This window comes from Neodiprion virginianus, chromosome 6, assembly GCF_021901495.1.
Source record: "Neodiprion virginianus isolate iyNeoVirg1 chromosome 6, iyNeoVirg1.1, whole genome shotgun sequence".
NCBI lineage: Eukaryota > Metazoa > Arthropoda > Insecta > Hymenoptera > Diprionidae > Neodiprion > Neodiprion virginianus.
In genome coordinates this window covers 17534273-17555972 of record NC_060882.1, presented here as the reverse complement: position 1 = coordinate 17555972, position 21700 = coordinate 17534273, and the positions used below count along the sequence as shown (strand labels likewise).

General features: G+C 33.1%; 4 protein-coding genes across 9 annotated transcripts in view; 2 read left to right on the top strand and 2 right to left on the bottom strand.

The window, feature by feature from the left end:
• LOC124307408 (fasciculation and elongation protein zeta-2-like) overlaps window positions 1-21700 on the bottom strand; it is a 396278-nt gene that overhangs the window by 330538 nt on the left and 44040 nt on the right. The gene's annotated exons all lie outside the window — the stretch shown is intronic.
• On the bottom strand, window positions 4419-10534 carry LOC124307350 (m7GpppN-mRNA hydrolase). The gene is made up of 5 exons (XM_046768927.1): window positions 10342-10534; window positions 9476-10123; window positions 9003-9147; window positions 8376-8685; window positions 4419-8281 (listed from the first exon to the last, which is right to left on the bottom strand). Exons 1-5 carry the CDS (start codon window positions 10386-10388, stop codon window positions 8001-8003), a joined length of 1431 nt encoding a protein of 476 aa, XP_046624883.1. The 5' UTR covers window positions 10389-10534; the 3' UTR covers window positions 4419-8000.
• LOC124307329 (ATP-dependent DNA helicase DDX11) lies at window positions 11265-14902 on the top strand. Its single transcript, XM_046768877.1, has 7 exons — window positions 11265-12632; window positions 12844-13388; window positions 13506-13729; window positions 13857-14036; window positions 14132-14216; window positions 14346-14476; window positions 14648-14902. The coding sequence occupies exons 1-7, from the start codon at window positions 11491-11493 to the stop codon at window positions 14900-14902; spliced, it is 2562 nt and encodes an 853-aa protein (XP_046624833.1). The 5' UTR covers window positions 11265-11490.
• LOC124307386 (helix-loop-helix protein delilah-like) lies at window positions 15768-17576 on the top strand. 2 transcript variants are annotated; one of them, XM_046769016.1, is made up of 3 exons: window positions 15768-16130; window positions 16679-16909; window positions 17148-17576. In XM_046769016.1, exons 1-3 carry the CDS (start codon window positions 15810-15812, stop codon window positions 17283-17285), a joined length of 690 nt encoding a protein of 229 aa, XP_046624972.1. In that variant the 5' UTR covers window positions 15768-15809; the 3' UTR covers window positions 17286-17576. The 2 variants fall into 2 exon arrangements, with proteins under 2 accessions (XP_046624972.1, XP_046624973.1); XM_046769017.1 differs by having other exon boundaries at window positions 16679-16895; window positions 17148-17286.

The following is a 21700-nucleotide window of genomic DNA, read 5'->3' as shown; positions in this document are numbered from 1 at the left end:
CGAATGATGAACAAAAAAGAAATGTATGCGCAATTTTGCCTTTAAGAATTGCAAAAGGGCGTAAACTTGTGACTTAGGCCCTTTTTTCATTAATGACACGACATGTTATTTTGAAAGGTCTCCAATGCTTGGCAGCAATTTGTGTAGTGTAAAAAAACATATCTCAGAAGCAAGCACGTAATACTATCATTTAGGATTGTTTTAAATCCAATTACCTAGCAAAAATGTCAAAACTATGAAATAAAGTCAGATTTTCTCCCATATTCAGAAAGTATTTTACTCGGTATTAAAATATCAAATATTTTTCTATTGCTACACTTGTGTTAGTGAAACAAAAATTATGAAACGAAGAATCACAGTATATACGATGTATACTATTATTTTCACTGCATGTGCTAAAATTGTGCTGCAGCTGAATCATAGTCCTAATACTTTTTGAATCACGGTATCCGCCTGTTTTCAGACTGAGTTGTTTTTTTTTTTTTTTGGTCTTTTAATCATTTCTAAACTACTGTAATTATCTTCACAAAGTTGTAGTATGTGTAGTCTATAACAGTATAGATATGATTTAAAGTAGCATTGAGAACACATCAGCTTTCAATATTCTATTTGACATTACAATTGCATTTATCATCATAGGAAACTTTAATTCTGAAATAGTACTGATCACTCGAATATTATAAAATTTTCGTGTCATTAATACGATACATTAAATTGAGAAAATATCCTTTTTAGACACATTACGTATGTTCCAGTCAGTTAAAAATAAATATTTATCGTGTTTTTGCATGAGGGCTAAAAGTAACTGAGCATGTATAAGTAAATATGTATATGAAGAATTGCATGTGAACCCGACAAACGTCTGACTCTCACCATTTTTGGTTTTGTTTAAAAAATTTCATGCAATTGTTTCAAGTCTAACACACTACCGTGAATTTCTTCAAGTTTTTTATTCAACCAGTCAATTACTTAAAAATATTTTAAGTGATTTTGGAAACGAACTTTTTTTAAATTCTCAAACAATTCTGAAAAAATGTATTCTTCATTCCAAACATTTCAAGAACGAGCCCAAGGTGTGCCGATTTTTGTTGCTGTTTTTTTTAGCATCTTCAATTTTTTGGTCAACTAAAACATTGTTTAAACGGCCTGAATAAATTTTCAAAATTTTAATTTGTCACTTCAAACATTTCTAGACGGGTTCTATCACAGCGGATTTAAAAATTGCAAGTTTCAAGATTTTTCGGGAATATTCAAACCTTTTAAACAATGTTTTACGTAATCGAAAAAAAATTAAAAGTGATGAAAAAAAAATTTTGGCCCATTACGGTTCTGTAGAATTCTTTGAGATGTTTAAAAATAGTGGATGTCTTCAAATATTTTTAAATAATTAACTGGTTAGATGAACAATCTGAAAAAATTCATGCTGCTGTTTCAGAGTTGGAACAATTGCATCAAATTTTTTAAACATAATCAAAAATGGTGAAGGTCAGACATTGGTCGGGTTTGTATGGAATTTCCCATATTTTAGGACTACAATTAATCAAATTTCAACTTTTCCAGTTAGCATTATTTACCAAATATGATTTTGAGGAACTAAGCATTTATTGATATTTTTGAAAAACTCACGTTGGAAAAGATTGAAATAAAGGTTTCGTTGAATTTTGTAAACAAAAAATTTCTTCAGTTTGAGTCAAGCTGACATGCAAAGCTGGGAACTACCTCAAAATATTCATCGTCTGTGCTCGGATTACCATAGATTGAAGTAATTATGGTTGAGACTTTTATTATGCGAAATACAAAATGAAAATCAGGGGTTCAAATTCCGCCTTAAAATAATTGTCTGGATTTATATTATAGATCATATAATTAACAATTTTATAGTAGTTCAGATTATGATTAGAGTAACTCAATTCTTGTTTACAAAAGAAGGTGCTCTTTTTTTTTTTTTACAAACTAACATAAAATAATTTTAGTCAGAAATCAGAGTGTGCACAGGGAGAGTTGGATCTTTTCCACCTGTTATATCAATCATGCATCTTATTAGTGTTCCACCTTTCACGTCCATACTAAGTTTTGGTATGTGTTCAGCAATTCAACTTGTCGTGAACTACCAAGTGTACTCAGATCTCCAAAAAAAGTTGAAGCTCTTATCTGTGGATATTTTGACTGCGTTATTGGTGATGAAATAAAACTTTTAGATATAGCAGTCAATTCTTTTCATTTTTCATATCATTTTGGACTTTTATTACCAGCAATCTTTAAGCTTATTATCGAGCAATTGTGTTTAATTTTTTTTTGGCCCAATTTGTGTTGGCCTACATCGATTGAATAATAATTCAGTTTTTGGGCTACTGAACATTTAGCAATGGACACATTATAATAAATATACAGAATTGACGACTGCGTCCAAGAATTTTACTTCGGTGGCTGCCTAGACAATCATTGAAGGCATACCAACATTTAGAAAATGGTTATGAACTGCTCATGAGTTCATTCATATTTTAAAACTTTCCATTTACACCCAATACTCAATTTCAGAGATTACCTAGACCCAATGCTAGATTCAGTTAGAAATAAGACAAAACCTTGCTTTTTATCATTCTCATAACCACTGCCTATGCAACAAAATCCAAAATTTTCAATTTCACTCTCTAGAATCAAATTTTGGATGCGTTACTTTGGTTGAAGTATGTGAACTGGTGATTTGAAAACTCTTTTCACATAATAAATTCATTTCTCACAAGATTACCTGAAACTTACCCATACCCTAATAATGCGTATCTGTAAGAAGTTATCATCAATCTGTTTTGACGAAAACTTTGACAGACTGAACTTTTCGTTGAAATATATTTTAAGTACATAGTTCTTGAATATCATCCTTGAACAGGGCGTTTGCAATTGCTCAAAATTAACGTGTTGAATTGATGTATTACTTCAATTTTAACTTAAGATAACTATCATTGTATGCTTCCTATGCGTCAAATTTCACCGTAATTTCTTTCCGTATAAATCAGATTTTACCAAACAGATTTGTGAATGCAGAAATAAAGTAGGTTTACGTATGGCTTTGTCTAAAAAGAATACTGCAATAAATCGACAATGCGAGAATGAAGAGTATACTTGGCTTTGCATCTATTCAGTAAGGTTTGCTTGGCTGTGTTCTAATTGATGCGAGAGACAATGATACAAGTGAAAAATTACGTGTTTCATAGATAAGATAAATCAGATTTGAAAGTTATTTAAATTGAATATGAATGCAGTACACTGTAATTTGTTTGAATCTTTTTCATTTAAGATTATTATAAAATACAGGCATAAAGGATTCAGATATCTAGGTTCTGGCATAATTTATTCATTGTAAGAGTATTTTCTTTACATGTATATGTTTCCTGATGTGAGTCTGGATGCATTTTCATATATATTTTATGATACTGTTTCAAATATTAGTCAAGGTTTCGTGATATGACCAAAAAAAAAAAAAAAAAATCTTAGTCAACTTACATGTAACATTATTTTCACGGAAAGATGTAGAAGATGATTTCTGAAACGGATTTGTTAAATCAAAAGTTGATTTATTTTTAAGGGTCAAGTTATACTTGGATCAATATGTTATGTATGAACGTAAATACACAACAGCGCGCTTATGTGTCAGTATGCTGGATAGGAAAACTTTTACCCTAAAAAAAAAAAAATACTCCGTAAAATGGAATTGCATAATAGTATAATAGCTTGCAAAATAACGGTAAATTATATTTCATACAAAATTGAGAAATGAGAGAAAATTAGAAAAAAATGATGATAGTTATTAATCAAAATTAGAACACAAGAAATGTAATTTGCTAGGAGAAAAATAAATTAAATTAAAAAAAATTACAAAAATGAATGAATTTATGACAAATAATGTTTGAATGAATGACAAAGGTTAGCTCATTCATTCTTCTTGCAGTGATATGAAAGAATCTTAGGTAAAAAAAACCTACGTAGGGTAACTTGCTGTCATCTATTTTAGAGTATCAAAGATACAAAAATCACGTAATATAGTTCTAAATTGTTAAGAACTTTATCACTTCTCGTATGGTTCAAGTAAATTTCTGTACATACACATATTATACATATGCATATATTTCTTCACCCTTCTGGTATCCAATTTTTTCTCGCAAGTGTATATTTACAGAGATTTGAGAGAGATTGTATTTTTATTGCATAAAACATGCTCTTCTTCGAATTGAATTTCGATTTACTTAATATTAAATAATATATAACGAGCAAACAGATTACCACAGATATAATATTTACAATTATGAACGATTGTCTTTTAATTATGAACCAATATTTAAGGGTCGAATCAAAAATCTATTTAGTTATCTCAATCATTCAACTAATGAATTAATTGTACATTTTTTTTTCTGCACAAGATGTGCTCAATTTAAGATATTTAAAAAAAAAATCACTTTTCTATGGATTTTCATTGCTTTAAGCCATTGAACACAGTGAAACATATACAACTAAACGATCGTGTATATTATTGTTATAGGTATATAAATTCTCATACGACACAACGCAGTTTGACAACAAAAAAAAGTTTTACTTTTTAATATTAATCAAAATTTGGGGTAGTACAATTGTCATCTGTGCAATGCACCACAAAAATCCGTGTACCTTAATTTGTGTATGCACACACTGTGACACCTATTCACAATACTGAGATTTTTTGTTGTTTTAATATTGCTCTTATCTGATACATCTTTACTATGCTATAATTAAGATGGCTCAATAGCGTATTGTTTGTGGATTTAATATTCTGGTAATATATGTTGAGAAATAATTTGTAGAGATTAATTTATTGTAATATGGACCAATCAGCCACGTATTAAAAATTTTACTTGCCTCTAGGAACATTGAGCTTGTTTTACGACTAACTCTGATTTTATAATAAGTTCACATCACATGCCTGATTGATCCAAAATGTGTAAATTCTATTACATTTATATCCACTCAGGCCAGACTCGATAGATACGCTTGCCACCAGATTAGCTAATATTAGTGTTTAATGTCTAAGAATCCATCCGCACTAGTCTAATTATCAGGATGTTCAAATAATTTACAATTAATAAAATCAGGGCTATCAATTAGAAGGGCAATTATAGGCATGCAGCCCCCCCCGCGCAATCATCGCATGGAAAAAATTAACCTTGTATTTTGAATAAAAATAAAGTAAAAGTATTGTCGATAGTTACTCAGTATAATAAATCAGTCATCATTTATTCAAGAGCCTCATAGCTCGAAAATCGATAAATCATGTCAAATCATCAATTAAAAGTTTATCTTTTTCAATCTTCGAGTGCAATACAATGAGATTTTTTTAGATTAGAATGCAAATTACCCTCTTGAACTTAACAGAAACAAATTGATTTGTGCTTCACTCAATTTATACCTCGTAAAATGCTCTGTATGTATATTTGATGTGTAATATTTATTATGAGTTGATATCTTACGGAATCCTTTCCATACCATTTGAAAGTATCGACATTACTTACAATGAAGAATTATTGAGTCAATCATGTGAAACGATCCGTTGCGTTCCGCCTAATTGCAAAAAGGAAAAGCTTCTCAAGAAAATTTCTTTGCGCTACTAATTCATAGCCCATTTCTGATCAATCGCATTTGTATTTGCATTTAATTTATATTTAGTTGCAAAGTGCATTATGTATGTGTTTTACAGGCAGATATCACCATGTTGAAACTTTGCAACATATGAATAATTGTATACAAGGATCGTCATCATTTATGCATTTTTTTTACATGAAATCAAATAGGAATACCTTATGTAACTGAAGTATGTATGGATAAGATACATGTTCCAAAAAAAACTTCGATTTGTAATTGATAATCATGATGAAGGTTATTGTTATTACTACTATTATGTTTATATAATTATAATATAATGCAACAGAATTACGTCACTGATCCGTGATTATTGTTTGTTCTTAAACACGCAGTCTCTTTTCTGGTCAAATAAAACTAAATGTCATGATAATTATTGTAAGTAATACAAAAATAAATAACTATTAAAAACTAAAGCCTTCGGTCTTTAAAAACTATTTAATATAGAAATTATCAAGCCCCTCAAATTCAAGTTTTCTGATTTGTTATTCCAAAAAATATTAGATCGAAGGGCAAAAATAAATTTGTATCTCGTTAAATTTTGTTTTCACCTATGTGAATAATAGTTGCCTCGCTTCTTGAACAACTACTTTAATGAATAATTGGGACTGTAATGTAATTTATAGTTGTTAAAACTTTACAATTAAGAGTATGGTTTGCTGAAAAGATATTATATTTAATTAAATAATGATTTGTATTTTCGTAATTGTATATATTGAAAATAGTCACATATTACAAAAGTATTTGTTACCTATATTTGTCATGACATTTAGTAGACAAGATAACGTGGATTCGCTGAGCAGTAAGGAACGTGTAGGACGTTTAAACACCACTAGATTGCAACTCCAATTCAAATGGACTAAAGATTTATGTATAAAAATAAAACTAATTGCAAATTTCAACCTGATTGATAGATTGTGAGAGCAGCAAAAAGAAAAAGGTAGTTAAATTCAAATATTTTTAACTGTTGATTTTGTTAGAAGTTTCGTTTGTTCATTTAGATAAAAAAAATTTCAAATGCATACTGTGTAAGAGAAAAAGAAATGAAAATTAAATAATATGAAAAAAGTTTTTCTTAGGTAAATCATTACGGTGATTTTTGCAGTCGAAATTTATATGCCTGTCTTTTTAGTACCACCAAAACGATGTTGCAATTTGAACACAAAGATGATACTACTTTGTTGTAAAGCTGTACAATAAGTATTTTTTTACAATGTCTGTTACATTCACGCTCATCAAAATATATAGGTACTTTAAGCAAAGCATTCCTTTGAATCTTACACGAGAGATTAATAATTCTTAAAACTATTAGAGCCATTTTATTGTCTCGAACAATTTAAAGGAAGAACAAATGAAAGTTATCTGAATGATTTGCTGATTTGAAACATGCTAATTAGGCACGATGTTCATTATAGGCACGCAAGGCACGGGTTACATACATTCATACATTTAGAAAATAAAAAATGGCCTTTTTCCTTAAACAGAAATGGCTGGATTAGATGACATTATCTTTCTAAGTATAGATCAATAAATCGAAAATGCGCCATGACACAAAATGAAGCAGTCGTTTTGAGTCGTTCTGCTGGTAGGGTCATTAAATAACGGTTTACTTGGCATTTCTGTAACTATTATAACGACTGATGGCGCAAAAATGAACCTTTCCTGTTCTCACACCGAGAAGAGGCATGGTTTCGGTACAAATATTTCTTTTAAATTATATCGATCCCAAATCTTAATGTTCAAGTGTAAAAGAAAAAGAAAAAAGAAAACTTACACCTGGCCACTGCAGGCGACAGTACAACACACACCATCATTTTCACTGATATAAAAAATGAATAAGAATATAAAATGATTAACACTATCTCCCTTAGCGCTATACATTTTTACGTGAAACAATAACTTTATTTACATTGTCTGGCATATTCAAGCATTTATACAACTGCCAACAGACTAATCGTAGGATGTTATCATACGATTATTTTTTCTTCATCTTCAAATATTGTTTACCATAAATATCAAACACATAGCACATAGCAATGCATGCGTACATAGCATTTTCAATGATTTCTTTTTGTTCACAATATTGATTCTAAACAGAAATAGGTTAATTTTATACAAATTATGGTAATTAATGGAGAAACAGATGCAACTTATCAATCATGATGAAGTCGAATCACGGTTCAGTTTTCACACAACACTAGAAGATGAAGGCATGATTGAACGTCAGTGTACATACCTATAAAATAATGAAAATGCTATATTTTCATGTTTTCACTTCGATTGAGATCACAGATGCATAATAGGTAATTTCGTCATTACTTATAGTAGAAAATTCTTTACAAGCAGTTAAGTATTGCTCTTTTGTCGAACTTGAAATGTGTCCATGCTTTGGCACGAAATTGTAAGGATATATCAGCTCCGTAACTTTGTACTGACGGTAAGATTTTATTACGATCGCCACCACTCAATGATAACGAGGTGGACTTTGAAATCAATTGTGGGGAGTCGTAGCTATTTGGTAATTTACGAGCTGCTTCCCCAAACAAAAGTGACTTTATATTTCCGTCTGGCACTTTTACTTGAGTATTATGATACTCCTGAGACAATATTTTATCCCCTGCAAAGAACAAAGGTCAGCGTTAATACTACAGTAGTTTGACGAACGTCGTAAATGGCTACACAGTTTGATCCAATCAAATAGTAAAGCCTACCTGTCTTGTCAGCTCTGAAACTCTGGGATTTCGAATTACCAGTGGAATAAAATTTATCACCACGTTTACCAGGGTTGGACACAGGGCGCATCGCTGTTTCTTCATAGAATTCGATGTTCTGTGGACTTCCGAACGCTTCCCTTTGAGCTTGAGGACTGTCGATCAATTGCTTAGCCAGCATTGCAGGGGAATATTCTTCACCTGGTTCGCCAAACAAATTACGCTTGAACGCGCCTTTCATTGGCGTATTTCTTGGGTCATTGGTACTTCTTCGACTACGACCAGGTGAGGTATTTGCTTGATGTGGGTTCTGAAAATTAGCGATATTGATATTTACTGCAACTTCCAACAAGTGATTTATCATAAAATTCTTGTTCTCCCAACTATATCTCTTGCTGGATTTCAGACTATCTGTAAAAGCTTTGTAACTCTCGATCAAAGTAAAAGTTGGTGAGAAATTTTTACTTCTGAACAAAATTTTAAATGAAAAATAATTTCAATCCTGGTTAAAACTGAATTTCGGTTTTTCTTAATTTCAGGTTGGATAAAAATTTAGGAGAAATGAAATTGAAAACTTAGACGATTTCTATTTCGAAGTGCTTATCTGTGTTAACGAAAAGTAATAACCTGTGCAGATTGCGGAATCATTTGCTGCTGGCGTTTACTTTTGGAAATAGATTCAACATCTCCAAGGGATTTGTGTCTGTGCCTCCTAGTGGCAGTTACACCTTTCTCTCGTTGCTGCTTCTCTTGGACCCAGCGTTTCATGCGCCTGTAAAAAATTCCAGGTTTTCCAGCCAAATATTGTCCATTTGCCACTAAACTATACATTTTTAGCTTTCATACAACATGGGTAATTCTTGTTGCTCTGTTCCAACTAAGTTTCATCTACGCTATATTGTTTCAGCTGCATAATACGTGTCATATTTATCATGCTGAGATATTTAATTAAAAATTGGAGAAAAGCTGAAAACTGATTCCATACGACTAAAAATGCCACGAATTTGGTGATCCTAACTGCAAGGTGTGAAGCAGTAAAATTTTAAACTGGAATGCCTGTAAATCAGTCAGATTATAGACATAAAAAGAGAAGTGCTCACTTGACAAATGGGACAACCATAAACAAGGCATTTGGTCCAACCCCCATCTTTACTTTAGGCGTCATATCCTTTTTGTTGTTTGGTAAATCAGCCAGAGCGAACCACTCGACATTCTTTATCTCTTTACGTGTTTTAGGCTGAAACTTAGTGTCTTTTTGAACTCCTGATATAATGTAAAGTCTTACAAGTTGATCGTTTATCACAGACTCGATGTATTCATTTTTATCTATCAAATTTGATATATCAAATCCCGTCTCCTCTAAAACCTCCCTAACTGCACAGTGAGAAGGATCTTCATCTGCGTTTACTTTTCCCTTGGGGAAACCCCAGCTACTTTTAGCCCAGTAACTTTGAACCAGTAAGACTTTGGTCAGGTCTTCATTTAGTACTATAGCTCCATAAGTCGGCACATTTTGCTTGTAACATCTCCATTGCTCGATGACTGAATCTATGTGGTTGACATGTGGTTTCAGGAATGGAGTATGTTGGAACATATGCGTCGCAAATTCTTTCATATTACACTGTTTCAGTTTTGGATTTTCTTCTGTGCAAAAGAAGTCTAGATAAAACCAGTGTGCCAATTCTATTTGAAAGCAAATTCTGACCAGGTCTTTCTTTTCTTCCTCAGGCACATTGATGATGAATCGACTGGAAGATTGAAAACCATTTGATCAGAGCCACGTCAAAACTAAAACTTGAAGTTGTTGATGCTTACTATTTTACACTAATGTGCGAACTACGTAATAAAATGACAAAATGTACTTTTCAAAGATATCGGTCAAGTGATGGTGTGAAAAAATGTGGGAAACCTTATGATTAAAATATAAAGTTAATTCAGGTAATAAAAAATATAACTAAATACTAACCTGCGAAGGTCGTCAAGAATGTCGAGAGGGATAGAGTGCTCTGCCATGTTGTTGTATTTGACTTACGTACTTATAAATGTAATTAAACAATCTGTGATTTTTGCCCTTTTAGAAATGGAAAAGCCTTTCACCAAGATGTTGTTCATCAAATTTTAGCTGCAACTTCGTTTTTCTCCAGTCGGCTGGTTTTTATCCAATCTTAAATTATGTTAAAAATATTGTACGAAAATGAAAATTCCCCTCAAACTTCGGCCGCTATAGATTATGATGCATAAGATAGTGTTGTGTATCACACACGTAAACAACGAACAAAGTAAATTCACAGGTTAATCATTTAAAAGAAGTACTAGCTGGACCTGACCTGAAAAGTAACGTTTTATTCTTTTATCACACGTCTTTCTCTCTCTTAATCATTGCTCATTAACGTGATACTAGCGCTATCCTCAGTTTTTTTTTCTTTACCTTGTGTTCATCCCAAAAAAGGAATATTTTAACCTGCAGCAGTCGACTCGACTGTCGGTGACTGGTACTCGCTGACAGCTTCCGAAAAAGATTGCTGAAGACAGCCAGCGATGAGTATTGTGTTCTTTTGAAGCGAGCTAAAGGGCACAACGGGCGCCGGGGTAATGAAAAAGTGGCAGTGCCCTACATTTACCGACTCGTTTATGAGACCATGTTAATTGGACCTGTACACAGTAGTTACAGGCACAGCACAATGATTGATTTCGTTGAGTAGCTTAGAGCATATTACTGTTTATGCTCCAAGTTGTAAATATGCTTTAAGTCATAAATGTAGAATGTGGAACAAGAATCCCGCACTACCAGCCATGTGCTCTATAGAATAAAAAATCAGTTTCCGTTTCCTCTCTGTCTTAGTTCTCCTTGGTTTCTGATCTGACTGCATATGGTTACTGGTTGGCATAAGTCCGTGGGTTGGCACTTGCGCTTTTGTTTACAAAATTTGAATCTCATAGTTAGTGGGAAGGATGAAAAGAATGTGTATCACTGTTCAGAATTAAGTCTGATTTGCTGTTTGAATATAGCAAAACATTGCCAGCAGATCTGAAATCGTTATCCCTTAGTGGAATATAATGATTATTTCGTTATAAATTAATTGACCAGTAGCAGTGATTTTTTTCGTAGATTCTGATGGAACCGCCTACAGAATTTCTTTTTCCTTTTCCTGCTTATCAAATTCAAAAAGAGTTTATGAACCAGTTGTACATGTGCCTCGAAAATGGTAATCTAGGAATTTTTGAGAGTCCTACCGGAACAGGGAAATCTCTCTCAATTATTTGCGGGGCTGTTAAGTGGCTCCTAGACCATGAGAACTACAAGAAAAATGATTTGATTGATAAGATAGGAGTGTTAAACATGAAATTAATTGAGATTGAAAAGAAGAAAAGTACAGATTGGTTCAATGTTCAGGTAGGCCAACTTGAAGTACAAAAAGAAAAACAAACCCTTCAAAATAAATTGGATTTGATACTAAGATATGAGGAAAAAATGTCTAAAATAAAGCAAAAGATTACTGCCAATGGTGAAAAATTATGCCACAAAGCAAAATTCGCCAAATCAGCGTCTACAAATTTAATCAAGGGTAATGATGAAAAATATAATGACCTGTCTGATGACCATTTGATTTTGGAAGATTTTTCTGATTGTTCAGATGAGTCAGATGAAGAAAGTGATCGCTATGAGAGCACCAAAATATATTTCTGCTCCAGAACACATACACAGCTGTCCCAGTTCATTGGGGAATTAAAACGCAGTCCGTACACCGATTCCGTACGCTTGATACCTCTAGCATCTCGTTTAAGTTACTGCATAAACGACAGTGTCAAGAAGTTAAAACACCTCAGTCTGGTAAATGAGCGGTGTTTGCAGTTACAGCGTAAGAAGATGACAAGTAAAGATGAGAGAAATGTTAAAAAATCCAAGATCACCACAAACTGCCCCTTTTTACCTGGCAATCAGGAGTCTCTGAAGACTCAAATCTTGGGTGGTATAAAAGACGTAGAAGATATAGTCCAAATAGCCAGGGAACTTGAAACTTGTGCTTACTATTCGTCACGGAATACGATAGAGGATGGTCATGTTATCGTTGTACCATACAACTCAATCTTACACAAAAGCACGCGCTCAAGCTTGGGAATTAATCTTAAGGGAAACGTACTGATCATAGATGAAGCCCACAACTTGTTGGATGCTATAGAACGAATGCATAGCACTGAAGTAAATGGGAGGAATCTTTTGCATTCTTTCAATCAATTGACTGAGTATCAAAACAGGTAAAATTTAAAAATTTTTTAATGTATTTATTGCTTTAATATACCTAAAAGTGAGATATGTGAATCCACACTCAATATCGTATGAGCTCCCTTTGTTACACTTTGAAATATGAAAAAACTATTCATTTTGGCTCAAAAGAAAGTCATAAGCTGGGACCATATGATTGCAATCATCCTCAAGTGTATCAATTCTTGACTCTTTTATTTATAGATTTGAGTCTCGGCTTTCAGCAAAGAATCTTTTACTTGTGAGTCAGTTGAGTTTCTGCCTGAAGAAATTGATAAAGTTTCTCGGCGGAACTAGTAAATCTGACCCAGAGGATGAAGTTGCTGAAAAAGTTTCACGATTATACACACTAGTAGAATTTGAAGTCCTCGCTGAAATAGATACTATAAATTTATTTCAACTGATGGATTTTGTGAAGAATTCGAAACTAATTTATAAACTCCAGAATTACATCGATAAAGTTGGGAGTACTGTAACCATTCATGAAACTAGAAAAAAAAAGACTGGAGTTTCAGGTTTTTTAAAGAGTCTTCAAGGGAAAGATTTGGAAGCTGAGGACAACTCTTCGAATGAGAATACAAAGCCAATCGAAAATCAATCTAATTCTTTCATGGTTGTGATGAATTTTTTTGAATGCCTAAAAAACAACTCTTGTGACGGACGCATATTCTTGCTTCCCGCATCAACGTTAGGTCAAGCTGCACTAAAGTTTGTTCTCTTGAATCCTGCAGCTCATTTTGCAGACATTGGTTTGTTTATATTCTCTGAATCAATAAAATAGCTACAGTAATTGAATTTGTTATATTTTACATGGAAAACCTAATAATATGTTAATATACAAACATTTCCAAATGAATTTTGAATAGTAACAGACGCGAGGGCAATTATTCTGGCTGGTGGAACAATGGAACCTATGTCTGAGTTCAGGGATCAATTATTTGCTAGCGCAGGGGCTGATCCTGCAAGGATACACATATTTTCTTGCGGACACGTAGTTCCGAAGGAAAATATTATGGCAAATGTATTAACCAGAGGACCCAGTGGAATTGATCTGGAGTTCAATTACCAAAATCGAGAAAACGGCAAACTTGTCAGTCAAATTTTTCTCTCATCGATAGTTTGATAAAATTGATACTATTATCCAAAAATTGAAAGTATTGAATTGTTAGTATATAACGTTATTCTATGGAAATAAATGATCTTAAATTTTTTTACAGCTAGATGAGATCGGCCGCATTTTAGTCAATCTCTGTAACATTGTGCCAGGTGGAATCGTCGTATTTTTACCATCTTACAAGTATGAAGTAACAGTCAACAAGCATCTCGAAGATACAGGGATTTTGAAAAAGTTATCCGGGAAGAAGCACATCTTTCGGGAGTCTAAACTTGCTTCAGAAGTATTCAATTGTTCACGAACTAGTTGATTTAATCTGATATTAAAAAGTAAAGTATTATTATAAATTAACAGTCTTGATATCCGTGCTTGTCACAGGTGGAGAAAACACTCGAAGAATATACGAAATCCATTAAAAGTCCCCAAAGTCCGCGGAACGGGTCATTATTATTCAGCGTGATCGGTATGTAACGGTTTTTCACTGGTTATAATAATAACGTATAAAATATATTCTCCAATAATTTGGCTAAATTCACGGCTATTGAGATATTGTAATTGTTTTTACTTGCATTTTGAGTGTTATGTTTTTTAGGAGGCAAATTAAGTGAAGGACTAAATTTTTCGGACAACTTGGGACGTTGTATCATTGTGATTGGCATGCCGTATCCAAATATAAAATCACCAGAACTGCAGGAAAAGATCAAGTTTTTAAATGAGAATACAGTACGATGCTTAAATAAACTATACCAATATTGGATTTTGTGTGCATGAAAAGAATTTATGAATATTTACAAGCATATTAGATGATTTGCTCTCTTCTAGTATTCATATGTCTGGATAATCTTTTTTATAATAATTTAGATTTTACTCGATATAAGCATGACTTTGTTTCAGGCACCAAATGCTGGAAATATATTTTACGAAAATCTGTGCATGAAAGCCGTAAATCAATGCATCGGGAGAGCTATACGTCACGCGAACGATTATGCAACCGTCGTTTTACTTGATAAACGATACGCGCATAAATCGAAGTCATTGCCCAAATGGATACAAAATTCATTGTTTGTCACTGACTCATTTGGTACAACCGTCCGCAGTATAGCAAAATTCTTTGCTGACAAAAGAAAAAAAGACGTCTCGTCGGTATAGATAACAATTAGTATTCTTGTGGTAAAGCTCTCTAAGAATATCATACGAAAGTTCCTGCATGACAGATCTATCACCAGTGGTTGAATGATGTTTTAAATACCCTACTAAAAATTCCTTTAGACGCGGATAGAAACGCACAGAAAATGTACCAAAAACGTTAATGAAACAGACGGAAAACGGATTCTCTGTCTGTTTTCTATACGGTGGTTGACATAGTTTCTGTACTTATCTGTCTGCGTCTAACGAAATTTTTATCAGAGTGCCATCCTAAATTATTCGTAAAAAATGTCAACTGCTTATAGTTTATAGTTCTATTAATCGCTTGTATTGAAACTTGTATAAGAGATTCAAAAAGATATGCTTTTTAACTTCCGTCACGGCCACGCGGAGCGCTGAATTGAGCGGGCTGCTTGAAGTTTGAAATATTACACAAAACTGGTTCTCCCACTACAATGTTCTGGAGATTATCTTACGAAGTTCACCCATGTCGTATTCTCGAGGTTTAAGCGGGTCTTAGCAGATCTCTGTACTCGGTAGACTCGCTTCTTAATAGATACAAAGAGTAAATATTGAGAACGTAATCACGAAGTGTAAATAATTTTTCCCTATCTTACAACTATTCCCCAACATAGAGGAGCTGTTAAATGCGTAACTAATGAAAGTTTAATCCTCCAAAGTTAATCCGAAAATAATCTGTTCCAATTAAAGAAGTTAGCCAGTATTATACGATATTCATCCTTAATATTTATAAATATATGTGATAATGTAAAAAGTAAACCTTATAAAAGTAAAAATGATTAAAATTGAATTAACAATTGACTGAGTACTTTTAATCAGTAACTGAAAATTTAAGTTGTTTCAATTCTCTTAACAAAATTGGACTGATACGAATGATTGAAGATTAAAGATGAGTGGATATAATTCTTTAGCAGGTTGTCACAATCGAAGTGAAAAATATAGCTTAAGACCACGCATTGGAGATCGTACAAAATTGAAAATTGAACCAGATAAAGGGAAGTGCGTTTTGGCTGGTACAAATAACTCCTCCAGTTTCCAAACTAGTAAAATGAACATCAAAGATAATGCTAAACAAAAACCAGCATTGTTGAGTAAGTACAGAAGAAAAACAGCAAACGCTAGAGAACGTTCAAGAATGCGTGAAATCAATTTGGCGTTTGAAACATTAAGGAAGGCCGTACCGTCTTACATGCCTCAATTATTTTGTCCAGTAAGTGTAGCTTATCCTCTAAACTTAATTTATTTGCACTGAAAATGTTGGGGATTTTAATCGATGTGTATTAACTCAGGGATTCGTCTTCTACTTTATGCGCACTTGACTCAGAACCAGCTATATTAATTAGATCTCTGGTAAAATAAAAATTTTCAGTTGTATCTGTGAGACATGGAATTCGGCAAGCGGACCTTAATCGTCTTGCACTATATTACAAAAAAATTCTAAACTTATATATAAAACTCACGGAGCAATTGACTTTGTCTTTATAAAATTCTCTTTATCCATTGGAACCATTTTACGGTATAATATGATTGTGTGTTAGATAGTAATTTAAGTTTTAAGCAGAGTTGAATTGTTATTATTACTTTCATAAATAATTAAAATAGTTTTGATTTATCCATTCGTAGGACTAACGATGTTTTCGATCACATCCATTAAAATCCCTCGTTCGATAACGTACTGCTCACAGCTTCGAACTCTAAACAATTCAGCATAGCTATTTCACTTTTTATGCAGTTAAAGAGCTGTAGTCATTATTATAGGGTGACGGATCCAATGAAAAGTTGACAAAAATTACGACGCTCCGTCTAGCTATGAAGTACATAACAAGGCTTACTGAATTATTACATAATGATGAATCCTACATCACGGACGAATGTGCTGAACTTATGGAGCAGCATCCCATCATTTTTCGTGAGACTGACACATGCACACTCACTGCATTGAATTATACATCTACCTATGACGTTCTTAACTCGCGTAAATATCTCAATGTAAGATAAATTATGTTTCTAATTATGATCAATGGGTTTATGACTATTAGTAATTTTGATTGTTTAACTTACACAACTTTTGTATAAATCAACGTATTATTTGAATGAGTCTTATACCAATAAACTCGATGTTATTAAAGCAATATCATACCCCGTTCTGTACTGTTACTTCTCACATATTTTAAATAAGAATCGTGTGAGTGACCTAGGTCTAAGCTGATAACATTATTCATTACAGGATGGTGGTAGTGACGGAGAAAGTTTACATTCAGGATCAGCGACAATAGACAACATATTTGAGAGCTTTACCGAAACTTTGGTGCCGGATGTGAATTTTGACTTTACAGAAAGTTTTTTCAATCCAGAGCTGGGTTAGGTCATTAAAAACTTCAGTAATTGTATACACGAAAATGAAAATACAACGCAAACGAGTAAAAGATATATTCAGCACACGATATGATATATATTATCAACTTACAATTAATGAAGGAAAAATCTGCGTATTTGAGAGTGATAAGTAAAATACTTGAACTTGAACCAGTTGTGCAATTAGGGAGATACTTTATGTTGATGGAATTATTTGTATGATACGAATCAGCTCACACTGATGTCCAAGTATAACATAATTATATATCATGCATAATATTGCTCCAAGACTAACAAAATCGCAATAAATAATATTTTTAATTAAAGACGAAGACTATCTGTCTATTTATTTATAACATTGCCAGTAGATATTTTATAGCATTACCCGAATAAAGCGAGTATTTTTTACATATATGTGTAGGTATGTAAATTTACACCAATGCATTTATATGTACATCACATATGCAAAGCTGCCGCGCCAATTCGCCCACACAAACCAGTTTTACCTCTGCACTTTATACTTCTTAACACTGGATATATAAAAGAACACCACGTACGTTATCATGCTGTAACATTTTTCGACACTGTAATGTGAAGCCTTTGTTAACAGCCTCAGAAATTATAATAACATTTTTATTAGTGAGTTACTATAGTATAAGTTTAACAAAATTTTCTACGCTTACTTATTTCGTTTCTTGTTTTCTAATATATACTTATATATATATATTTATTTTCGAATCAGAAGCATGAAACTCCTTAAAACAATAGTTGAATAAATAAGGTGTATAAATATGAGTCTGAACATATTTTATGCAAATTTCATTTTTAAAAAAACACGTGTTTGATAAATATCATCACAAACAATTCTAGATTACGGCCAGTCCGTACTGAAAATTTTTCTGTGGTTAATCACATAACATTGTGAGCGAAATTCGGATGTATTTTACGATGCAATTTAACATGTGAATACGACTTAATGCATAATAAATCACAAGATAAATTCTGAAGTGTAGATTATATAATAAATTAAATAAAAAATCATGTGACGAATTATAGTTTCGTAATATGATTTGTTATGTATTTTATCTTATAATCAATACTTCATGATTTATCATGTGATTTTTTGTGTACTAATTTGTATTCATGATAAAATACATCAGAATTTTGGTCATGATTTATCACAAAATAATTTTCAGTAGGGGTATGACTCTCATAATTTAAGCTTGTTAGCAATTTGTAGATTTGCTAAGTAGATCGTATTAATTGGGGTAAAAATAAATATTTTCTATAAACCGGTTACATTGTTTAGTATTCATTTTCAGTTATTCAAATTGTGATTATTTTATTAATACAAGAAGTTCGATAGCTAATTGAAAAGTGATTATATAATTAACAGCTTTAACGAATGCATGTAAATAACCATATTATATATAGACTGGCTATAATACTAAAACTAGTTATTTAGTCTAAGTCCGTAAAAATACCCCACGTAGGATAATGTATATACGTATAGTGCTAACTGAAGTGAATGGGCATACATAGTGCTCAATCTATGTCCATAAAAGGTATGTGGGACATAGTCTTGTATTGCGGATAAACTCCTGCGGATGACATATACTTTAATTACATAAGATCAAGCTATCAATACAATCGCCCGCAGTGATAGACGAATACTAGTAGTTCGTATATAAATTATACATGCACAGCTTATGTATATTAGTTCGAAATAATTAACTTGAATCGAAATAATTCACCGCTCTCTTAACTCAAACGTTGAAAACATGTTTTTCTCTAAAGAATAAGCGAATAAAAGTGAATAAAATTGTATTTGTAAGATATCCCAGGCAATGAAAAAATATTGGGAATAATCGCGAAATCATACGAAATTTCAATTCTGCTGAAATTGTTTCTTCAATCACGAAATGAAACGCGACAACAACAGCTTGAAGAATACGGACTACGTGTTGAATCTGTTCCGTTATAATTATCCAGTGATTTATAAACCATTGCAACGAATCGAGCGACTTAATTAAGTACAATCGAATTTCTAATTGAAATCACAATTCATATTGAGCGTTAAACAAATGAAATTATATCTTTAACACTTTACACATAATTTCTATTCATTGGCATCATATTTTTATTGTGTATTCATCTAGCCATTTTGTCTAATCACATGCTCTAATACAGAAACCTTAGATTCCCAACTTTATATTAGACGGAATTGACTCATTAACCCTACCAGGTTTAACATTAAACATACCGATGATTTGTGTATACCAAAATTGTTGAAATGATACAGCTTGGAATGCAAACGTGAATTTGTCAGCGCAAATTTTTACTCATTTCTCGTTGATATGAATGGTTTATTTGATAAAATTTAATCAAACTTAACGCTTGCCAGCGAGAAAATATAGTACTCTGAAACATCTCATAATTTCAATAAGATCGTATGAATAGTTTTTCAACTATATTGCAATTGTTGCACGCCAATTCCGAAAAACCAGTTCGTGAAAAATGCTTTTAAGGCACCGAAGCGCAGCGGGTAGCAGGGTCATGTAAACTAGTACGCTCAACGTGCGAGTAGAAAACTTCTCGTAGCTCTAGTGATATTTGGAGTTTTGACCTATGACCTCAGGGTACATTCTTGAGACATTTTCCTGACAATTGAGGCAATAAAGAATGTCGATTTTTTTTTACCTGCTACAGCAGGCTCTCCCCTTAAGACTAGTATCTTGAATAGCGATATGATAACGTTATACCCAGCGAATTTGAAACGAAAGTTTAAAAACGGTTATTTGACTGGCTGTAGTAGATTCAGTTTTAATTATTTGTGGATCATCATGTGTATTTGCAGTTCTTCGACTCACAATCAGTTTGTAACTATCAAGTTTAATTCGAAACGTTTGAGAAATAAAGGCGAAAATCTACAAGTACTTGAAATTTTCCACCACGAGACTAAGCAGATGTATGGCAATTCGGAACAGTACGAAAAATCACAATAGTTTAAAGTGGAACGTGCGCAAATGCTATCTATGGATTCATTCAAAGCCAAGTTAGTACAGGATGATTTAAAGAAAAACAAATAAATGAAGCAGGAATTCTTTCCAATGTATATTCAATTACCACCCAAAATACAAGGTGATATTTACTTTTTAAGGAAAGAATTACCAAATACGAATATACAGACATGGATGTGTTTCAATTATTATTTACATATTGAATCAGATTCGAATTATTCTGTAATTTCGAAAGAACGAAACAGAAACAAATATAGTCAGAGGTGGTGGTGTGAAAAAAAATTGTGATATTCTTGAGTACCGGATGGATGTAAGGTAATACGTTTACACGGCCTGCGGCCTACTGTAATGCAATTTTCAATTATTGCCTCATCCGGATAAAGACCATTAATCTGGCTGAATCACTTTCTACATAGATATAACTTCTACTGCAGCTGAGTTTGGCTAATATAAATACCACATAGAAGTGTCTGTTGCTCAGATTATTTGATTGTTTGTGCAGTAATAAAAATGGGAGAATTAATATTTGCTGTGTCATTCGCCTTGTCAGAATCTTTTTCGATTTTTAAACAGTACTTTGAATATGATCGATCTCAATATCGATCCAAATTACCCCACAAGTATCGTTCATTGACTTGTTGTTACAAGACAATAAACTACACGTTAGTTTTGAATGAATCTTACCTTCGCCACGTTTAGAGCGCGCTACTTTACAATATCACTCCCTAGATCACTGGTACGTTTAGTTATTCCGGTTTTACTATGGCTGACATGATAATACCGGATTTAAAAATGCATGTAAATGGCGCCTTACACCGTATATGACGGGTTCACACCTATTTTTAAATCCGGCATCACTATGTTGGCCACAGTAAAATCGGAATACAGCGCCGTGTAAGCGTACTCATAATCTAGATTTTCACGGACAGCAAAATGCCGCTGCAGCGGGCAGCGCAAACGCTGCCATAGCGAAAAACTGCACGTGGAAATGTATCGGTAGCGGTAGTTTTTTGCTATCGCAGCGTTCGCGCTGCCCGCTGCCGCTGCCGCGGCTGTTCGTGAAGATGCACCCAAGTGTGCCTGCCCCTACCACCGAAATTCGGGTTTATCTTGGGTGATTTCCATTTACTGACTCAAATCGACTTATGTCGCTATTTCTGGTGTAACCGGCCAATCTGGGCAAAGGAATACATGAAAATAGTGACACAAATCGACTTGAGTCAGTAAATGGAAAGCACTCCTTCAGGTGCGTTCCGAAATTAGTTCCGAATGCTGTCAACCATCTTTTATCTCTTTTGCACTGCCCAATTTGTAAGTAGCTCTGACTCTGTCCTAGGGAGTTCTTAGCGCTACCAGCTAGTTTTGAAACGCACCCTATGTAAGACCGTGTTTGGAACTCTTTTGG